We start from the raw sequence: 19,698 nt of genomic DNA, 5'->3' as shown, positions 1-19,698 counted from the left end.
CGTAAATACAGCTGATCTGAGAGAACAGCGTGGCCCCGCGATGAATATCTGCGACGCACACAGCCGGCTGGTGTACTGACGTCATGCAGCTGCACGCTGTGTTGTGTATCAGGTAGTCATGGTGACGGTACACGCTGTAGAGAAGATCTCGTAGACGGAATGCCCTTCCTTGAATTACTCACATACTGTGTGGTCCAGCATTATCAAATATATAAGTTGAATTAAGTCTAAAGGACTCAGAGCAGCCAATTGACAACGTATGGTTGTATGTGTGGTGCTGGACTCTAATCATTGTCTCTATAAACTATAGAGTGATTCAACAGCCCTACTTATAAAACATATCTCATCAATCGGAGTGTGCCAAACATCAATGTTGCCAGTGATACACAATAAGCCAGAACTATATGATAAGATAAAGAAATAAAAAGTACTAACAAAAAAATTAAAATAGATGAAAGGAAAAAAATGTGAGATAACATAGAATGAATAAAATACAATAGTAAAGTAAAATGGAAAAATGAAAATAAATGAAATAAACATATATGTGTGAATAAACATAAATGATGAAAATATAAATAGAAGTGCAAAGAATCCCAAAAGATATAAAGAAAGTGAGAGAACCAAGCAAAGAAGTGCATAGAAAACCCATAACATCCCATAAGGATATAGATAAGGAAACCCCAAAGACATATAATAAAATAGACATAAGGAAGAGGAAAAAATAAACCCCATAGTGGAAAAACAAAACAGAGGGTTGAGAGTGAAGATGAATGGATCGTCAACTCTCATAAGTAGAATTCAAAAGATTAAGTCATACAGTCCGTCTTCTACTCTAACTTCTTCATAGATGTCCACTGCAAATCCATAGGAGTCCCCAATGGTTCAACGGAAACAGTGCCAGTCCAGGTTCACGTTCAGCCCCTTCGGGCGTATGGTATTGAGACGGAAGGTCCACTTGGATTCGATTTGTAGTAATTTGTTGTCCCGGTCCCCACCCCTAGAGGGCACAGGGACATGGTCTATGAGCTTAAATCTTAGATCCTGTACACTGTGTCCACTGATAGCAAAGTGGTGTGCCACCGGTTGTTCACTGCCGTGATTTTTGATGGCTGTTCTAATGGCCGATCGATGGTTCGCCATGCGGGTGCGGATGTCATCCACTGTTTTCCCTACATAGAATAAACCGCATGGGCAGTTAATTAAGTAAACCACATATGTCGTGGTACAGGTCAAGTAGTGTTGTATCTTGAAAGTTACATTTGTGTACGGATGATGGAAGGTCGCCCCCGGAATCATTGCATGGCAGGTAGTGCAGCCACTGCAACGATAGCATCCTTTCTTGTTAGAGGATAGCCAGGTTTTTCTATCATAACAATGTTTGGGGTCTGTTATTACCAGTTGGTCCCTCAGATTGCGGTTTCTCTTGAATCCCACTCTTGGACTTCCCCATTCGCCAAATGGAAGACCTGTATCATCCTTAATGATATGCCAGTGGGTCCTTAGACACTGTCCAATGTTCCTTACATCTGGGCAGTATCTAGTTACAAATGTCATCCTCTGTGTATCATCTCTTGTTGGCTCCTCCTTGGGAACATCCTGTTCTTTCATACATGCCAGGAGATAGTCCCATTTGTAGCCCCTGGCCAAAAACTTCTTTGCCATTTCTTCTAGCTGTGTTTTCATGACATCTGCATTGCTGTTGTTTCTGTTGACCCTTGTCATCTGGCCCCGTGGTATGGCCTTTAATAGTGATGTAGGATGGCAGCTATGAGCGTGTAATACCGAGTTCCTATCTGTAGGCTTCTGGTATAATGTTGTTCCTACCGTCATACCATCCGTAAAGATACATAGATCCAGGAACTCCACCTTCTCTTCACTACAGCTCATTTTAAACTGAATGGGGTGGTTCAACCCATTCAAGTAGTTGAACCATTCTTGTAGGGATTCTTTTGTGCCCCCCCAAACAATGAACAGGTCATCTATATAACGCTGGTACATGATGACTTCTTTCTTCTGGAATACCTTCATGATCTCTTCCTCATAGTTTTCCATATACAGATTAGCAAATGAAGGGGCAACGTTCGAACCCATGGCGGTTCCCTTTATTTGGCAAAAATACGAATTTTCAAATTTGAAATAGTTTAGTCTCAGGCTTAGCTCCAGAATTTGTAATAGGAAGTGTGCTGGTGGCCCCACATACGGATATCTGTTTAGGGTTTTCGCTACCATTTTAATTCCTTCTTGTTGGGGTATAACCGTATAGAGGCTATTCACATCTGCTGTTTGGCACACTCCGATTGATGAGATATGTTTTATAAGTAGGGCTGTTGAATCACTCTATAGTTTATAGAGACAATGATTAGAGTCCAGCACCACACATACAACCATACGTTGTCAATTGGCTGCTCTGAGTCCTTTAGACTTAATTCAACTTATATATTTGATAATGCTGGACCACACAGTATGTGAGTAATTCAAGGAAGGGCATTCCCTCTACGAGATCTTCTCTACAGCGTGTACCGTCACCATGACTACCTGATACACAACACAGCGCGCAGCTGCATGACGTCAGTACACCAGCCGGCTGTGTGCGTCGCAGATATTCATCGCGGGGCCACGCTGTTCTCTCAGATCAGCTGTATTTACGGTGATTCTGCGGTTATACAAGAAAGAGAAGGAACAGGTATGCTTCCCTTGAGCTAATAAGTAGAAAGGGCTGCGATAGAATGCATAGAACAAATGAGCCGATAGTTGGATGCATAACCGCATTGCCATATCAGGTTTGTGCGATACGGTATAGGATGTATTACCTGTTGTAACTTGCTAGTCTAATATTGTTGAAATGACCAGTACTTTTGATCCTTTAACGCTGCTTACAACATTTTCTTAAATTAATGTTTAGATATTTACTCAGATTTTCTGATTAGGTATGGCAATCAGAATTTGTATTCAGAGCATCCAGAAGGCTGGTATTATGTATATAACATAGTTCACATACACTTTGATATAGACATTGTTACACTGATTCAGGGACACAATATGTGTTGGGGGACACTTAGATATTCATTCATTTCATTCACTTTGAGAGCAGGAGAATGTATAGTTTATTCCCACGATACCTTGTAACACAATATATGTTCACTTTATGTGGTTATTGGCACAGTATGCTTCTTACATCAGTTTGTTTTCACATACCTTAATGTAATTTTTGAATATTTATATATGTTGCAATATACATATGTGTGAACATTGTACAGATTGTTGAACAGCATTAATTCACAGGAGTAACACTCATCACATGACTATAATGTTGTTGAGGATCACCATGGTAACCGTTTTGGCGCAATTTTCACTGGGAGGGGTGTGTTTGGCTTTATAAGTCCAGTCACTTTTAGTTTGTCTTTGTCTGAGGAAGGGGAGTGTGTCCCCGAAACGTCACGATTATTAAAGTTAATTTGAAGAAAAAGACCAGTGAGTGCCTTCCTTTACTGTATATATGTATGTATATATGTGTATATATATATATATATAGGTAGAAAAAAGAATGCGCAAAATACCTCTTCAGACCGGTGTAGAATAAAATCCAAATTTTATTGATTCATGTTAAAAGAATAGACAAACCGTAGCACGGAGTGTAGATAAATAAAATCACATCAGTGTAGACAGGAACGTAGCATACATGTTTCGTGCCTGCGCACTTGATCACTGCATAGGTAATTACCTGTGCACACCTCCTTTTTAAAGGGACAAACTCCCTTAATGTCTTAAAGAGACAGTACCTGCATATATATTGGTGTAATATATTATCTTTCAGTAAACTTATGGCCTAAATATTAATGAATAAATTTGGTTTGCTTATTTAATTTTGTTTAATTTAATTTTGTTTCTTATATGTATCAACACTAAATTTATTAATTTAATAAAATAATAATGATTATTAGATTGTAAGGAAAAAACAGAACAGAAATATATACCTCAAAAAACTGCTATGTGTCATGGTACATTAATATAGAAGTAAACAGAAAAACTATTTATTCAGTATAATATTAGGAGAAAAAATATGTTGACTCATTTTAACTATTGACAACCTATTTTTTGAAATCGATGCCCTCAGAAAAAGGGATATTAAATTAGAGTTGGACATTAAATCATTCTCTATGTATCTAAAAGACAAACGTATCCCTAGAGGATTACGTATTAAGAAATTTCCTTCCTTTAATGTCAATGATATGGACTTCATTAATAAATGGAATAGAATATTGGATATGTGTTCATTTGCACTCATGAACTTGCTTATAGAATATAAGGAAAGAAAAAGAACAGATCTAATCAAAGAAATGAAGGATATACAAGGCAAACTAAAAGCAGTTCAAGGGGATGAAAAATTTAACAGCTATGATATACAGTTTAAAACGAATATGTACGAATTTAAAAAAGAATTATGGCTATTCAAGTCTCGCAAAATGGTGCGAAACAGGAGAGACTATGAGGCCAATCAGGTATACAAATGTACACATGACAATTCTACTCAAAAAATTGGGAGTTACAACAGGATTAAGAAACATAGATCTTATCCAAAATTGGGCAAAACAGTAACTTTCTCTGACACAGAATACGAAGTAGATTCATCAGACAATGAACCAGATATTCCAGCAGTTCTACAAGACCTAGAACCAGAGGAAATAACAGAGGCCATAATTACACAGTCAAAAAACGAAGTGCCCCCAAGAAAACCAGCAAGAAAAAAACCCACAGAGGGACAAGGGGCAGAGGCTACAAAAGCAGGAGGTTACAAACAGTACCAGGCTCGTACCAAGAAGAATCAAAAGGCACAGACAACATACCTAACAAGTTCACAAGGACAGAAAGATCAGAAATATGCATGAATCATAACAATAGTGTCATCAATCTGTCAAAATATTCACTTAATGAATCTGAGCTTAGGTTACTGTCTAAAGGTCTTAGCTTTGTGCCGACAAGTCAATTTAATTTATTTGAAACCATAATTGATGTTAATCAATTTGTTCGCAAGATTACATTGCGTAAGCATTTCTTTGATACCAGAGACTTGACGGCACAAGACTCAGACACTAATGTACATGATAACCCTGATGATACTGTCACTAATACTATGTCCTTTCAGGATTGGTGTACTGTTGTGGATCTACAGCAAATGTCATGTGATAACAGTATAGATTCCTCTATCAGTCAGGGTTTGAGTAAACCTAATTTTGCAAAATACAAAAAGAAAAATTATTTTTATCCGGTACACACTAGAACAAAAGCGATAGAGGTATTTCAAAAAACTGTAGAAGATAAGTTGAGGACATTACATGAAAAAGTCACCAAAAAACGACATTACATTTCATTTAATTTAACGCATAAAGAAAGATTAGCATTACAGCAATTGGAGAATAATGCCAATATCACAATAAGGCCATCTGATAAGGGCGGCAATGTTGTTGTGCTTAACACCGATGATTATGTAACAGAGGCAATAAGACAACTATCTGACAACGAAGTATATATTAAACTAAAAGAAAATCCTACTTCATCCTACAGGAAGGAATTATTTAAAATCATACAAGTGTTAAAGCACAACAATATTGTAGACATAGAAATAAGTGAAAACTTAATTCCACAACATCCTGTCACACCAATATTTCATATGTTCCCAAAAATACATAAAAGCATGGACAGTCCTCCTGGGCGTCCCATTATTGCGGGAATAGATTCCCTTAACGAACCTCTTTCAGAACTAATTGACACATTTTTGCAGCCTTTGGTCAAACAGTTACCCAGCTACATCCAAGACACTACTGCTTTATTAAACAAATTAAAACAAACAAAATGGAAAGCAACTTATAAATTTTGTGTAGTGGATGTGTCCTCTTTGTACACTTCTATTTCACATATAAAGGGCATGGTGGCTATGGATAACATGTTTGACCTCATTGGAAAATTTGAGCCCATAGTGAAGCACTTTCTTCTTATGGGTATTGAATACCTTTTGACACATAATTTTTTTATGTTCGGGAGGGATTTCTATCTTCAGAGACGTGGGACGGCCATGGGGGCAAAATTAGCCCCTTCCTATGCCAATCTTTTTATGGCATGGTGGGAGCTGTCCCACGTCTTTGCGGATGGAAATCCCTTCAAGGATAAGATCATTCAGTATTATCGTTATATAGACGATCTGTTTTTTATTTTTGATGGCAGTGATGAAGAGGCAGAACAGTTTCTAAAATTCCTAAATCACAATGAATGTGGTATTTCATTCACAGGAGAAGTAAATTCAATGAGTATTAAATTTCTAGATTTAGAAATTACAGGTGACAATGTCACTGGAGAGATAAATACCACACTATATAGGAAAGTTACATCAGGAAATATGACATTAGAGTACAACTCATGTCATCCTAGACATGTAATCAAAGGAATCCCAAAAGGGGAATATATTAGAGCCAAAAGGAACTGTTCTACTGAGGAATTGTATCAAGAACAGGCACAAATCATTACCACACGTTTAATTGAACGAGGCTATAAGGCAGATCTTCTGAAGAAAATAAAACATGAGGTAGATTTAACACCAAGGGATAATCTTCTTAAATATAAACATCAAAACAGAAAGACCAAACAAATGAATAAACCGAAATTCATAACAACATACAGTAATGACTATCACAAAATATGTAGGATTATTAAAGATTCTTTACATATATTGGATACAGATCCAATAATAAAACAAATACTTCATCAAGGGTGTGAATATGTCACTAGACGAGGTAAAACTTTGGGGAATACTTTGTCTCCTTCTGATCTCCCACAAAAATCTAAACAGACATGGTTACCTAAAAAGATAGGTTTCTATAAATGTAGACGCCCAGTCTGTAAGACATGTAGTCACGTCGTAGAGGGACCTAAATTTAAATCCCATTCCACAGATCAAGAACATAATATCAAATATTCTATAAATTGCTCTAGTACACACGTTGTGTATTTATTAACTTGCCAACAATGTGGCAAACAATACACAGGGAAAACGAAACGTTCCTTGAAGGATAGATTTTTACAACACCTTAGATCACTGGAAGATACGGATTCTGATACCCCAGTAGCGAGACACTGTAGGGAATGTCATAACTCAGATAATTCAAAACTTACCATTCAAGGAATAGATCACATTCCTGTTTGGAAAAGAGGAGGAAGTAGAGAGAACAAACTAAACAAGAGAGAAATATATTGGATGTTTGTTCTTAAAACTACCGTCCCATATGGCCTCAATATTAGGAGAGATCTAGACACATTTACATGAGTCAACATATTTTTTCTCCTAATATTATACTGAATAAATAGTTTTTCTGTTTACTTCTATATTAATGTACCATGACACACAGCAGTTTTTTGAGGTATATATTTCTGTTCTGTTTTTTCCTTACAATCTAATAATCATTATTATTTTTCCTTATTGGTCTAAATTAATAAATTTAGTGTTGATACATATAAGAAACAAAATTAAATTAAACAAAATTAAATAAGCAAACCAAATTTATTCATTAATATTTAGGCCATAAGTTTACTGAAAGATAATATATTACACCAATATATATGCAGGTACTGTCTCTTTAAGACATTAAGGGAGTTTGTCCCTTTAAAAAGGAGGTGTGCACAGGTAATTACCTATGCAGTGATCAAGTGCGCAGGCACGAAACATGTATGCTACGTTCCTGTCTACACTGATGTGTTTTTATTTATCTACACTCCGTGCTACGGTTTGTCTATTCTTTTAACATGAATCAATAAAATTTGGATTTTATTCTACACCGGTCTGAAGAGGTATTTTGCGCATTCTTTTTTCTACCTTTTGTATACACTATTATGGTATCCAGCAAATACCTGAGAATGCAGCATCTACACTGACCGGATATACTCACACTCCATTGTGCCGTACCTACTGAGGTCAGAATCTGGAGCGGAAGTACGCCTAGACGCCGCGGAACAAGGTGAGAGAGGATTAGTGGCGCTTTCTTTGAAACTTTATATATATATATATATATATATATATATATATATATATATATATATATATATATATATATATATAATGTATGTATATATGTGTGTGTATCAGAAACGACTGGCACACTCTGGATTTTGAAGTGTTTTTATTGTGCACAAATCAGACTGATTTGTGCACAATAAAAGCACTTCAAAATCCAGAGTGTGGCAGTCGTTTCTGATACCTATACGTTACTTTGCTCGCACCATGGTGGCTGCTGTTTTTGATGAGAGTAAACATTTTCTCCTTATTCGAGAGAGGGTATGGGACAGTTCCTAATATGAGTGTTTTGAAAACTTTTTTGTTACCTGTCCCTTTTCATTTCCTTCTCAGGCTGATGCTTATCAGACCTTAAATGTGCTTTCCACTGCCCTCTTTATTCATCTAAATTGTTTACCCACAATGCAGCTAAATAATGATGTATCTGCTTTTATTAAAGGGACAGTAAAGTCAAAATTTAAAGGGATATTAAATAGTGGTCCTTTAGTAAAAATAAATAAGTTAAATCAGTGTTAAAACAGCAATCAGGTTACTTGTTTTCTTGCTAAATGTGTAGCCACTGCTGACAGCTAGATAAGAGAGCTACCGTTATTGAATTTAGGTTACATGGTCACATGATTTTTTTGCAGCACAAGTCCCATTCTGAACATGGGCAATAAACTAATTGCAGATTGCAGGTGTCTTCTAGCAACTATTTGATAAATGCTAATCTGCCTTCCTACAGAGGCCCCAGCCTCCTTGTAGTGATGTGACAGAAAGTAAAGGAGTAAAAAAAAAAAGAAAGTAATAAACAGTAAAATCCCTATAAAGTGATGAATAATACATATTGCAATGATAACGCACTTCTTATTGTTTATTTTATTACAACAATTAAACAGACTTTTTATATCTTTTTAACATTCATTATTCAGACAGAGCATTTCAATTTTAAACAAACTTTCCAATTTACTTCTGTTATCTAATTGTTTTGGTCTTTTGATATCCTTTGTTGAAAATCATACCTTGGTTGGCTCAGGAGCATCAAACTGCTGGGATATAGCTGATGATTGGTGGCTGCACGTAAACACCTCTTGTCATTGGCTTAACTGATGTGCACCCAGTAGGGCATTGCTGTTCCTGCTGCAAAGGATACCAAAATAATGAAGCACATTTGGTAATAGTAAAATTGGAAAGTTGTTTAAAATTGTATGCTTTATCCTTTAAACTTTTTATAAAGAGATTCTTTGTAAAATGTCACCTGATATGTTTTCCAGGTTTCAGTAAATCATGTTCCCTTCTACATGAAATTGGAAAACTTCATTTGCCTTCTCATCTTCATGCTCCCTCTGAGTTATGTTTTTGTTTCAACTGACTTGTTAGATAATGTACAAAGGGGCATTAGCCTATATGGGACAAAGAGCTGTCTGCAAGTGATATCTGTAGGGTTACAAACAATTGATGAATATTTGGCAGTATTACAATAGCAAATTTATACAAAGGATGACAATAGTCTATGAAGATGAGTGATGAAATAAAATCTTTGAATTAATCTAGAAAAGAGTAGACTATTGCCATATGTGTGAAGTTTTAATATATTTCCCTTTGTTTACTTTCTAGCCATGAGCACATAGAAATTCTTACTGTGAATGGGGAGCTGCTGTTCTTTAGGCAAAGAGAGGGGACATTCTATCCAACACTGAGATTACTGCACAAATGTAAGTGCTTTTATTCATATTTTTATTATTTCTACAAGTATATTATTTCAGCAATGTCCCACATATTCCTCATTTAAAACAGCCGTTGTATGCTTTAATTTCTTAGTACAATGAGACATTAAACTGCTTGAATGTCAATAATAACTTGAAAAAAAAACACAATTTATGTTTGCCTGATAAATTTATTTCCGGATATGGTGAGTCCGCAGCTTGAGTAAATACTGATGGGAATGTCACTCCTGGCCAGCAGGAGGAGGCAAAGAGCACAACAGTTAAACTGCTAAGTATCACTCCCTTACCCACAACCCCCAGTCATTCGACCGAAGGGAAATGGAAAAAAAGGAGTAACACAAGGTGTAGAGGTGCCTGAGGTTATAGTCAAAAGAACTGTCTTAAAATAAAGGGTGGGGCCGTGGACTCACCATATCCGGAAATAAATTTATCAGGTAAGCATAAATTTAGTTTTTCTTTCCTAAGATATGGTGAGTCCACGGCTTGAGTTATTACTGTTGGGAACAAATACCCAAGCTAGAGGACCCGGGATAAATAGGGAGGGACAAGACAGACAGTCCTAAACAGAAGGCACCACCACTTGAAGAACCTTTCTCCCAAAAGAAGCCTCAGCCGAGGCAAAAGTATCAAATTTGGAAAAAGTATGTAGAGAAGACCAAGTTGCAGCCTTTCAAATTTGTTCCACAGAAGCTTCATTTTTGGAAGCCCAAGAAGAGGAAACGGCTCTTGTGGAATGAGCCGTAATTCTCTCAGGAGGCTGCTGTCCAGCAGTCTCATAAGCCAAACAAATTATACTTTGTAACCAAAAAGAAAGAGTAGTAGCAGTAGCTTTCTGACTTTTACGTTTCCCAGAGAAACAGACAAAGAGGGCTGAGGACTTGCGAAAATCATTAGTCGCCTGTAAGAAGAATTTAAGAGCACGTACAACATCCAAATTGTGTAACAAACGTTCTTTGGAAGAAGAAGGATTAGGACACAGAGAGGGAACAACAATTTCCTGATTGATATTTCTATTAGAAACAACCTTAGGAAAGAAACCTAACTTAGTACGAAGAACCGCCTTATCGGCATGAAAAATAAGATAAGGGAAATCACACTGCAGAGCTGAGATTTCCGAGACTCTTCGAGCAGAAGAGATAGCAACAAGAAACAAAACCTTCCAAGATAACAACCTAATGTCAATGGAATGCAACGGCTCAAACGGAGCCAGCTGTAAAACTTTAAGAACAAGGTTAAGGCTCCAAGGAGGAGCAACAGACTTAAAGACAGGCCTGATTTTGACCAAGACCTGACAAAAAGATTGCACATCTGGCACATCCGCCAAACATTTATGCAGTAAAACTGATAAAGCAGAAATCTGACCCTTCATGGTACTGACTGACAATCCCTTCTCCAGGCCTTCCTGAAGAAAAGATAGAATTCTAGGAATTCTAATTCCACTCCAAAAGTAGCCCTTGGATTCACACCAACAAAGATATTTTAGTAACAGGCTTGCAAGCCTTAATCATGGTCTCAATGACCGACTCAGAAAAACCACGCTTAGACAGAATTAAGCGTTCAATCTCCAAGCAGCCAGCTTCAGAGAAACGAGATTTGGATGAAGGAAGGGACCCTGAATCAGGAGGTCCTTCCTCAGAGGTAGTCTCCAAGGTGGGAGAGATGACATCTCCACTAGGTCTGCAAACCAGATCCTGCAAGGCCACGCAGGGGCTATTAGAATCACTGACGTCCTCTCGTTTGATACGAGTGATGACTCGTGGCAGAAGAGCAAATGGAGAAAACAGGTTTGCCAACCTGAAAACCCAAGGAACTGCCAGAGCATCTATCAGAACGGCCTGCGGATCTCTTGACCTTGAACTGTACCTTGGAAGCTTGGCGTTCTGATGGGACACCATCAGATCTAACTTCGGCTCCCTCAATCTAAGGACTAAGCTGGAAAACGCATCTGGATGGAGCTTCCACTCCCCGGGATGAAAAGTCGGTCTGCTCAGAAAATCCGCTTCCCAGTTGTCTACTCCTGGAATGTGGATGGCAGATAGACAGCAATTGTGTGTCTCTGCCCACTGAAGAATCCGAGTAACCTCCTTCATGGCTAAGGAACTCTGAGTTCCTCCCTGGTGATTGATGTAAGCCACAGAGGTTATGTTGTCTGACTGGAACCTGATAAACTAGGCTGAGGACAACTGAGGCCAAGCCAATAGAGCATTGTAGATTGCCCTCAACTCCAAGATGTTGATGGGAAGAGCAGACTCCTCCCGAGTCCGAAGGCCCTGACCTTTTAACGAGTTCCAGACTGCTCTCCAGCCCAGCAGGCTGGCATCCGTGGTCACTATCTCCCAGGAAGGTCTCCGAAAACATGTGCCCTGAGACAGAGAAATCCACCACGGGAGAGAATCCCTTGACGACTGATCTAACTCTATTCTCTGAGATCCGCATGGTTGCCATTCCATTGTCTGAGTATCCACAACTGGAGAGCTCTCAAATGGAATCAAGCAAAAGGAATGATGTCCATGGAAGCAATCATCAGACCGATTACCTCCGTACATTGAGCCGATGAAGGATGAGCAGTAGCCTGAAGAGAGAGGCAAGAGGAAATTATTTTGTTTTTCCTGACCTCTGTCAGAAAAATCTTTATCAATAGAGACTCTATTATAGTCCCTAAGAACACTACTCTTGTAGCAGGGGAAAGGGAGCTTTTTTTCCAGATTCACATTCTATCCGTGGGAACGAAGAAAAGACAAAAATATATCTGTGCGAGATTTTGCTTGATGAAAAGATGGTGCCTGAACCAATATGTCGTCCAGGTAGGGTGCCGCAGCAATTCCACGAGAACGGATCACTGCCAAAAGAGCCCCCAGAACCTTTGAAGAAATTCTGAGAGCTGTGGCTAGACCAAATGGAAGGTCCCTGTGAATAGGAACATGAAGATATGCATCCTTTAGGTCTGTGGTTGTCATGAACTGACCCTCTTGTGGTGCATATAATCTCCATCTTGAAGGATGGAACTTTGAGAAACTTGTTTAGACACTTCAATTCTAGAATGGGACGGAAAGTTCCCTCTTTTTTGGGAACCACAAATCGGTTGGAGTAGAACCTGAGAGCCTGTTCCTTCACTGGAACTGGACCTATCACTCCCAGGGAGGAAAGATGTATACATTTCAATAACGTCTCTTTATCTGGTCTGCAGATAATCTTGAGAGAAGGAATCTGCCTCTGGGAGGAAAAGTCTTGAATTCCAATTTGTAACTCTGGGATACTATGTCCAGGGATCTGGGACATCTCGTATCCAGGCTTGAGAGAACTGAAAAAGTGTGCTCCCCCCACCTGATCCGATCCCGGATCGGGGGCAAAGCCTTCATGCTGATTTGGAATTGGCTGCGGGTTTCTTTGTTTCCCCTTGTTCCAAGACTGATTGGGTTTCCAAGAAGACTTGGACTGTTCCTGCTTGGAAGAAGAAGAGGAAGGCTTTCATCTAAAGTTACAAAAGGAACCTTTCGTATTCTTTTCTTGACGTAGAAAAGACCCTTTACCACCCGTAATATCAGAGAGAATTTCTGCCAAACCAGGTCCAAACAAGGTCCTTGTAAGGAATCGCCAGCAGCTTGACTTTTTTGAGGAAATGTCCGCAGACCAGGATTTCAACCATAACGCCCTGCGGGCTAGGACAGCGAAACTAGAAGTTTTAGCTCCTAGTCTAACAAACTATAAAATGGCATCTGCAATAAAGGAATTGGCCAACTTAAGAGCTTTAATCCTATCTTGAATTTCATCCAAGGAAGTCTCTTCTTGAAGAGAATCAGACAAGGCGTTGAACCAATAAGATGCCGCACTAGTCACAATGGCAATACACACCGCAGGTTACCATTGGAGACTGCTATCCTTAATAGGAATAGTGGTTATCTTAGCCAGAGTGGAAATGGCCCCTTCAACTTTGGGTACAGTATACCAAGGGTTTTTAATGGAGTCCTCGACGGGAAACATTTTCTTAAAAATGGAAGACGGGGAAAAAAGACACCCCTGGTTTCTCCCATTCCTGTGAGATAATCTCCCTAGCACGGTCCAGCACAGGAAAAACCTCTGAAGTGGAAGGTTCATCAAAGAAACTATTAAGTTTACTAGATTTATTAGGAGTGACAATGTCGGGGGTATCAGAGTCATCTAAAGTAGTTAAAACCTCCTTTAACAATACACAAAGGTGTTCAAGCTTAAATCTGAAAGATACCACCTCAGTCTCAGAAGAAGGAATTATACTGTCCGAATCTGAGATTTCACCCTCAGGAAGTCAAGTCCCAATGTATCTTCCTCATCAGACTTATGAGAAAGGGCAACTTGGGAAGCAGAACTGAGGACAGGTACCTTACTTTCTGAATTTCTATTTTTCCTCTTGTCTTTTCCCTGTAATCTGTGAATGGCAGCTAATGCCCCAGATACCGCTGAAGATACCTGGGCAGAAATTTCTGCTTTTAAATAAACTCCACTAGGAGTTATAGAGGAACCACAGGGCACTGCATGTGATGCCATTGAGGCTTGGGAGGTAGCAGGAGAAAGCGGAGGTATTATTTTAACAGCATCATCCTGAGAGACATTAGGCTCAAAAATGTTACCTTTATTTTGCAAGGTTTTCTTGATAAATGAAGAACAAAATTGCATAGGAGCTGCAATTTGTGCATCTAAACATAATCATGAATTCATGAGAGCAGGCTCAAGCTCCATATCAGACGTGTTGCGAAACGGTAAATAAACTTGTACAGATAAGTTTTTAAAAGATTTTAATATTCAATTAAAATACGAAAAAAATACACTTTAAATTTTATCCCAAATTAGGATCGATCCCCAACTAAAATTATGTGAGAAAAGTTAAGAATTTTTTTTAATAAACATCAAACTTCTAAAATACCCCTCAGGCAACCCCACACCTCAATTACTGAGGTGCTTTACCGCTACCAATTAAGACCGATTCACCCAGAAATGGAGAAAAACAACTTTTTCCTCAGAAACATGAAGTAAAGCTGGTCATGTGACCGCAACTGCCAAGCTCAAATTACTGCTTCGACACAGAGAGGCACTAAAAATAGCTTCCTGGTACACTGAGTACCAGAAATAACCGTTTTTTCAAACTGGACAGTTTACAATGTTGCATCGTTTTATTTTAAAGCAAAGAGGAAATAAATAAGCTTCTGAAATAGAAAATTCAGCCTTACTTTCAGTTTAAATTGTTGAATTGTTTTATTAAGTAAATATGTGTCAGAAAATAAAGCCTAATAAAAACATTTTACCCTTTCTTTTTAAAAGAGTTTATATGTTAGTCTCACACATGCTACAGTGCCTGCTTCATGCCCCAGTGTAACCCATATAACAGGATTATCTATGTCCCAATAAAAAAGCAGTGTCTTTAAATTTAAGTGCATGGTCTCCCCAACTGGAGGAAAAAGCACTTACCTCCTCCGCTATCCGGCATGTAGACAGTTACAAGGTATGAGAAGACACAGTTCTTCACAGAGACCTTTGAAAAAGAAATAACAGAGTAGCCAACTCTGGCTTTCTAAACTAGGGCAGCAATTGTTAAGAAAATGCAGTAAGTACCTATTTACAAGTTCCTAACTGCTTTAAAGCCACCACTACCTGACTACAAGGAATGACGTGGAATACGGCTATACCCCAAAACTTTCTTGTAGATCAAATTTTTTTTTCAGACACCTAAACTTCACCTCCTCCATGCACTGAAGGCAAAGAGAATGACTGGGGGTTGTGGGTAAGGAAGTGATACTTGGCAGTTTAACTGTGGTGCTCTTTGCCTGCTCCTGCTGGCCAGGAATTATATTTCCAACAGTAATTACTCAAGCCGTGGACTCACCATATCTTAGGAAATAAATTATGGTGTTCTAAAACGTCTGACATTTAGTTTGTGTGTATCTATACATAATAATATAAAAGACACTGGTTGCCTGCTAGTAATATGGCTTCTTGTTGGTGCACTTTATTTTCCCCTCTTCCTTTCTACAAAAAAGAGGGAGATACTCAAGTACACTAACAGTTTGTACACCGAGCACAGAGTAAAATTCCAAAAGTTTTATTCAGACCACCAGTAACCGCATTATAAGAACATTGAGACGGAAGCTGCAGGTCTGATACTTAAATTGATTGTAAAGTTTAATAATTTACTGCCCAGTATCTAAAAATAATTTTAAAAATAGAGGCACTTTATTTCATTAAAATTTTGAAAGACGCTTAATTTTTAAAATATATTTACCATTGAGTGATGGTAAACATACTGCCGTTCCTCCACCCGCATCTCATACTTTCTTTAGCAGATCGTTGACGAATCCGGCTTCCTCCAATAGTTGCTTGTCCCACGAGCTGGACGCCAGATCGGGCACGCAACGATTGGAGGAAGCCGGATTCGTCATCGATCTGCTTAAGAAAGTATGAGATGCGGGCGAAGGAACGGCGATATGTTTACCATCATTAAATGGTAAATATTTTAAAAATTAAGCATCTTTCAAAACTTTAATGAATTACAGTGCCCCTGTTTTTAAGAATATTTTTAGATAATGGTCAGTAATTCATTGAACTTTACAATCACTTTAAAGGGACATGACACCCACATTTTTTCTTTCATGATTTAGAAAGAGAATGCAATTTTAAACATCTTTCTAATTTACTTATATTATCTAATTTGTTTTATTCTCTTGATATTCTTTGTTGAAAAGCATATCTAGATATGCTCAGTAGCTGCTGATTGGTTGCTGCACATAGAAGCCTTGTATGATTGGTTCAGCATGTGCATTGCTTTTTCTTCAACTAAGGATATCTAAAAAATGAAGCAAAATAAATAATAGAAGTAAATTGTAATGTTTAAATTTCTATTCTCTATCTGAATCATGAAAGAAAGATTTTGGGTTTAGTGGCCCTTTAAGTATTCCAGTCGTTCACCAGCAAAATCTAATGCATACTAGCTGCTGAAGCACACAATCCTTACCCATACTCTCTACTTCTGTGCAACCACTTCAGTCTCTGCCTTTAGGGCCTGATAATGAAAAACTTGCCAGCATGATGAGAACTTAAGCAAAATCTTTGGGCGCATTTTTTGAGCCCTAAATTTTAATGTATGTTTCTCTTTTCACAGGCGAGAACCTTTTATAGAGAGAGAAAAACTGCTCTCCAGCTATTTTATTTTTAACTTATTTGAGATTCTTTGAGGGACCTCACAGTAATGACAAGATCTCTTAGATAAGCTCACCAAAGAGGGACTTTAGATCATTGGACCCTTAGAATTGTGCATTGTAATGCTCTTGCGTGGCTTATGTGATGCAGCCATCTTTTAAGAGGGAGAAACAAATGGCTAGATTACGAGTCTTGTGTTAGCCTTAAAAAGCAGCGTTGAGGGGTCCCAATGCTGCTTTTTAACGCCCGCTGGTATTACGAGTCTGGCAGGTACAGGTGTACCGCTCACTTTTTTTCTGCGACTCGAGCATACCGCAAATCCCCTTACGTCAATTGCGTATCCTATCTTTTCTATGGGATTTTCCTAACGCCGGTATTACGAGTCTTGGAGAAAGTATGCGGTACACCCTCTCCTGTCAAGACTCCTACCGCATTTAAAAGTCAGTAGTTAAGAGTTTTATGGGCTAACGACGTAACATAAAACTCTTAACTAAAGTGCTAAAAAGTACACTAACACCCATAAACTAACTATTAACCCCTAAACCGAGCCCCCCACCCACATCGCAAACACTTGAATAAAGTTTTTAACCCCTAATCTGCCGACTGGACATCGCTGCCACTTTAATAAATATATTAACCCCTAAACCGCTGCACTCCCGCCTTGCAAACACTAGTTAAACATTATTAACCCCCTAATCTGCCGTCCCTAACATCACCGACACCTACCTACATTTATTAACCCCAACTTCGCCGCCACTATACTAAATTTATTAACCCCTAAAACTAACCCCCCCAACTTAAATATAATTTAAATAAAACAAAATAAAATTACTACAATTAAATAAATGAATCCTATTTAAAACTAAATACTTACCTATAAAATAAACCATAAGATAGCTACAATATAACTAATAGTTACATTGTAGCCATCTTAGGGTTTATTTTTATTTTACAGCCAAGTTTGTAATTACGAAAAAAACAAACACTAAATTACAGAAAATAAAAAAGAATTTACAAATTGTTAAACTAATTACACCTAATCTAATCCCCCTAATAAAATAAAAAAAGACCCCCCCCCCCCCAAAATAAAAAAAATTCCCTACCTTACACTAAATTACAAACTTTTGCGGGGCATTGCCCCAAAGTAATCAGCTCTTTTACCTGTAAAAAAAAAAAAAATACAATACCACCCCCCCCCCCCCAACATTACAACCCACCACCCACACACCCAACCCTACTCTAAATCCTAACACTACCCTCTTGAAGATATCCCCTACCTTGAGACGTCTTCACCCAGCCGGGCACAAGTGGTCCTCCAGACGGTCCAAAATCTTCATCCTATCCAGGCAGAAGAGGACCTCCAGACGGACGGAAGTCTTCATCCAGGCGGCATCTTCTATCTTCTTCCATCCGGAGCGGAGCGGGTCCATCTTGAAGACATCCGACGCGGAGCATCCTCTTCCATCCGACGGCGACTGAAGAATGAAGGTTCCTTTAAGTGAAGTCATCCAAGATGGCGTCCCTTCTATTCCGATTGGCTGATAGAATCCTATCAGCCAATCGGAATTAAGGTAGAAAAAATCCTATTGGCTGATGCAATGAGCCAATAGAATTGAAGTTCAATCCTATTGGCTGATCCAATCAGCCAATAGGATTGAGCTTTCATTCTATTGGCTGTTCCAATCAGCCAATAGAATGCAAGCTCAATTCTATTGGCTGATTGCATCAGCCAATAGGATTTCTTTCATGTAATTAGCAAGAGTCCATGAGCTAGTGACGTATGGGATATACATTCCTACCAGGAGGGGCAAAGTTTCCCAAACCTTAAAATGCCTATAAATACACCCCTCACCACACCCACAATTCAGTTTTACAAACTTTGCCTCCGATGGAGGTGGTGAAGTAAGTTTGTGCTAGATTCTACGTTGATATGCGCTCCGCAGCAAGTTGGAGCCCGGTTTTCCTCTCAGCGTGCAGTGAATGTCAGAGGGATGTGAGGAGAGTATTGCCTATTTGAATGCAGTGATCTCCTTCTAAGGGGTCTATTTCATAGGTTCTCTGTTATCGGTCGTAGAGATTCATCTCTTACCTCCCTTTTCAGATCGACGATATACTCTTATATATACCATTACCTCTGCTGATTCTCGTTTCAGTACTGGTTTGGCTATCTGCTATATGTAGATGAGTGTCCTGGGGTAAGTAAGTCTTATTTTCTGTGACACTCCTAGCTATGGTTGGGCACTTTGTTTATAAAGTTCTAAATATATGTATTCAAACATTTATTTGCCTTGACTCAGAATGTTCAACTTTCCTTATTTTTCAGACAGTCAGTTTCATATTTGGGATAATGCATTTTAATTTAACATTTTTTACCTTAAAATTTGACTTTTTCCCTGTGGGCTGTTAGGCTCGCGGGGGCTGAAAATGCTTCATTTTATTGCGTCATTCTTGGCGCGGACTTTTTTGGCGCAAAAATTCTATTTCCGTTTCCGGCGTCATACGTGTCGCCGGAAGTTGCGTCATTCTTTGACGTTATTTTGCGCCAAAAATGTCGGCGTTCCGGATGTGGCGTCATTTTTGGCGCCAAAAAGCATTTAGGCGCCAAATAATGTGGGCGTCTTATTTGGCGCGAAAAAATATGGGCGTCACTTTTGTCTCCACATTATTTAAGTCTCATTATTTATTGCTTCTGGTTGCTAGAAGCTTGTTCTTTGGCATTTTTTCCCATTCCTGAAACTGTCATTTAAGGAATTTGATCAATTTTGCTTT

The 19,698-nt window shown here is 38.6% G+C and overlaps 1 protein-coding gene across 1 annotated transcript in view; it reads left to right on the top strand.

Moving 5' to 3' along the window:
• Window positions 1-19,698, top strand: part of MCTS1 (MCTS1 re-initiation and release factor) — a 71,085-nt gene that overhangs the window by 15,491 nt on the left and 35,896 nt on the right. The window contains exon 3 of the mRNA XM_053699284.1: window positions 9,656-9,753. Coding sequence (XP_053555259.1) covers window positions 9,656-9,753 — 98 coding nt within the window. The remainder of the gene's footprint in view (window positions 1-9,655; window positions 9,754-19,698) is intronic.

The sequence above is a fragment of the Bombina bombina genome, chromosome 1, assembly GCF_027579735.1.
Source record: "Bombina bombina isolate aBomBom1 chromosome 1, aBomBom1.pri, whole genome shotgun sequence".
NCBI lineage: Eukaryota > Metazoa > Chordata > Amphibia > Anura > Bombinatoridae > Bombina > Bombina bombina.
Note: the sequence above shows the minus strand (reverse complement) of the source record. Positions and strands in the feature narration are given on the sequence as shown.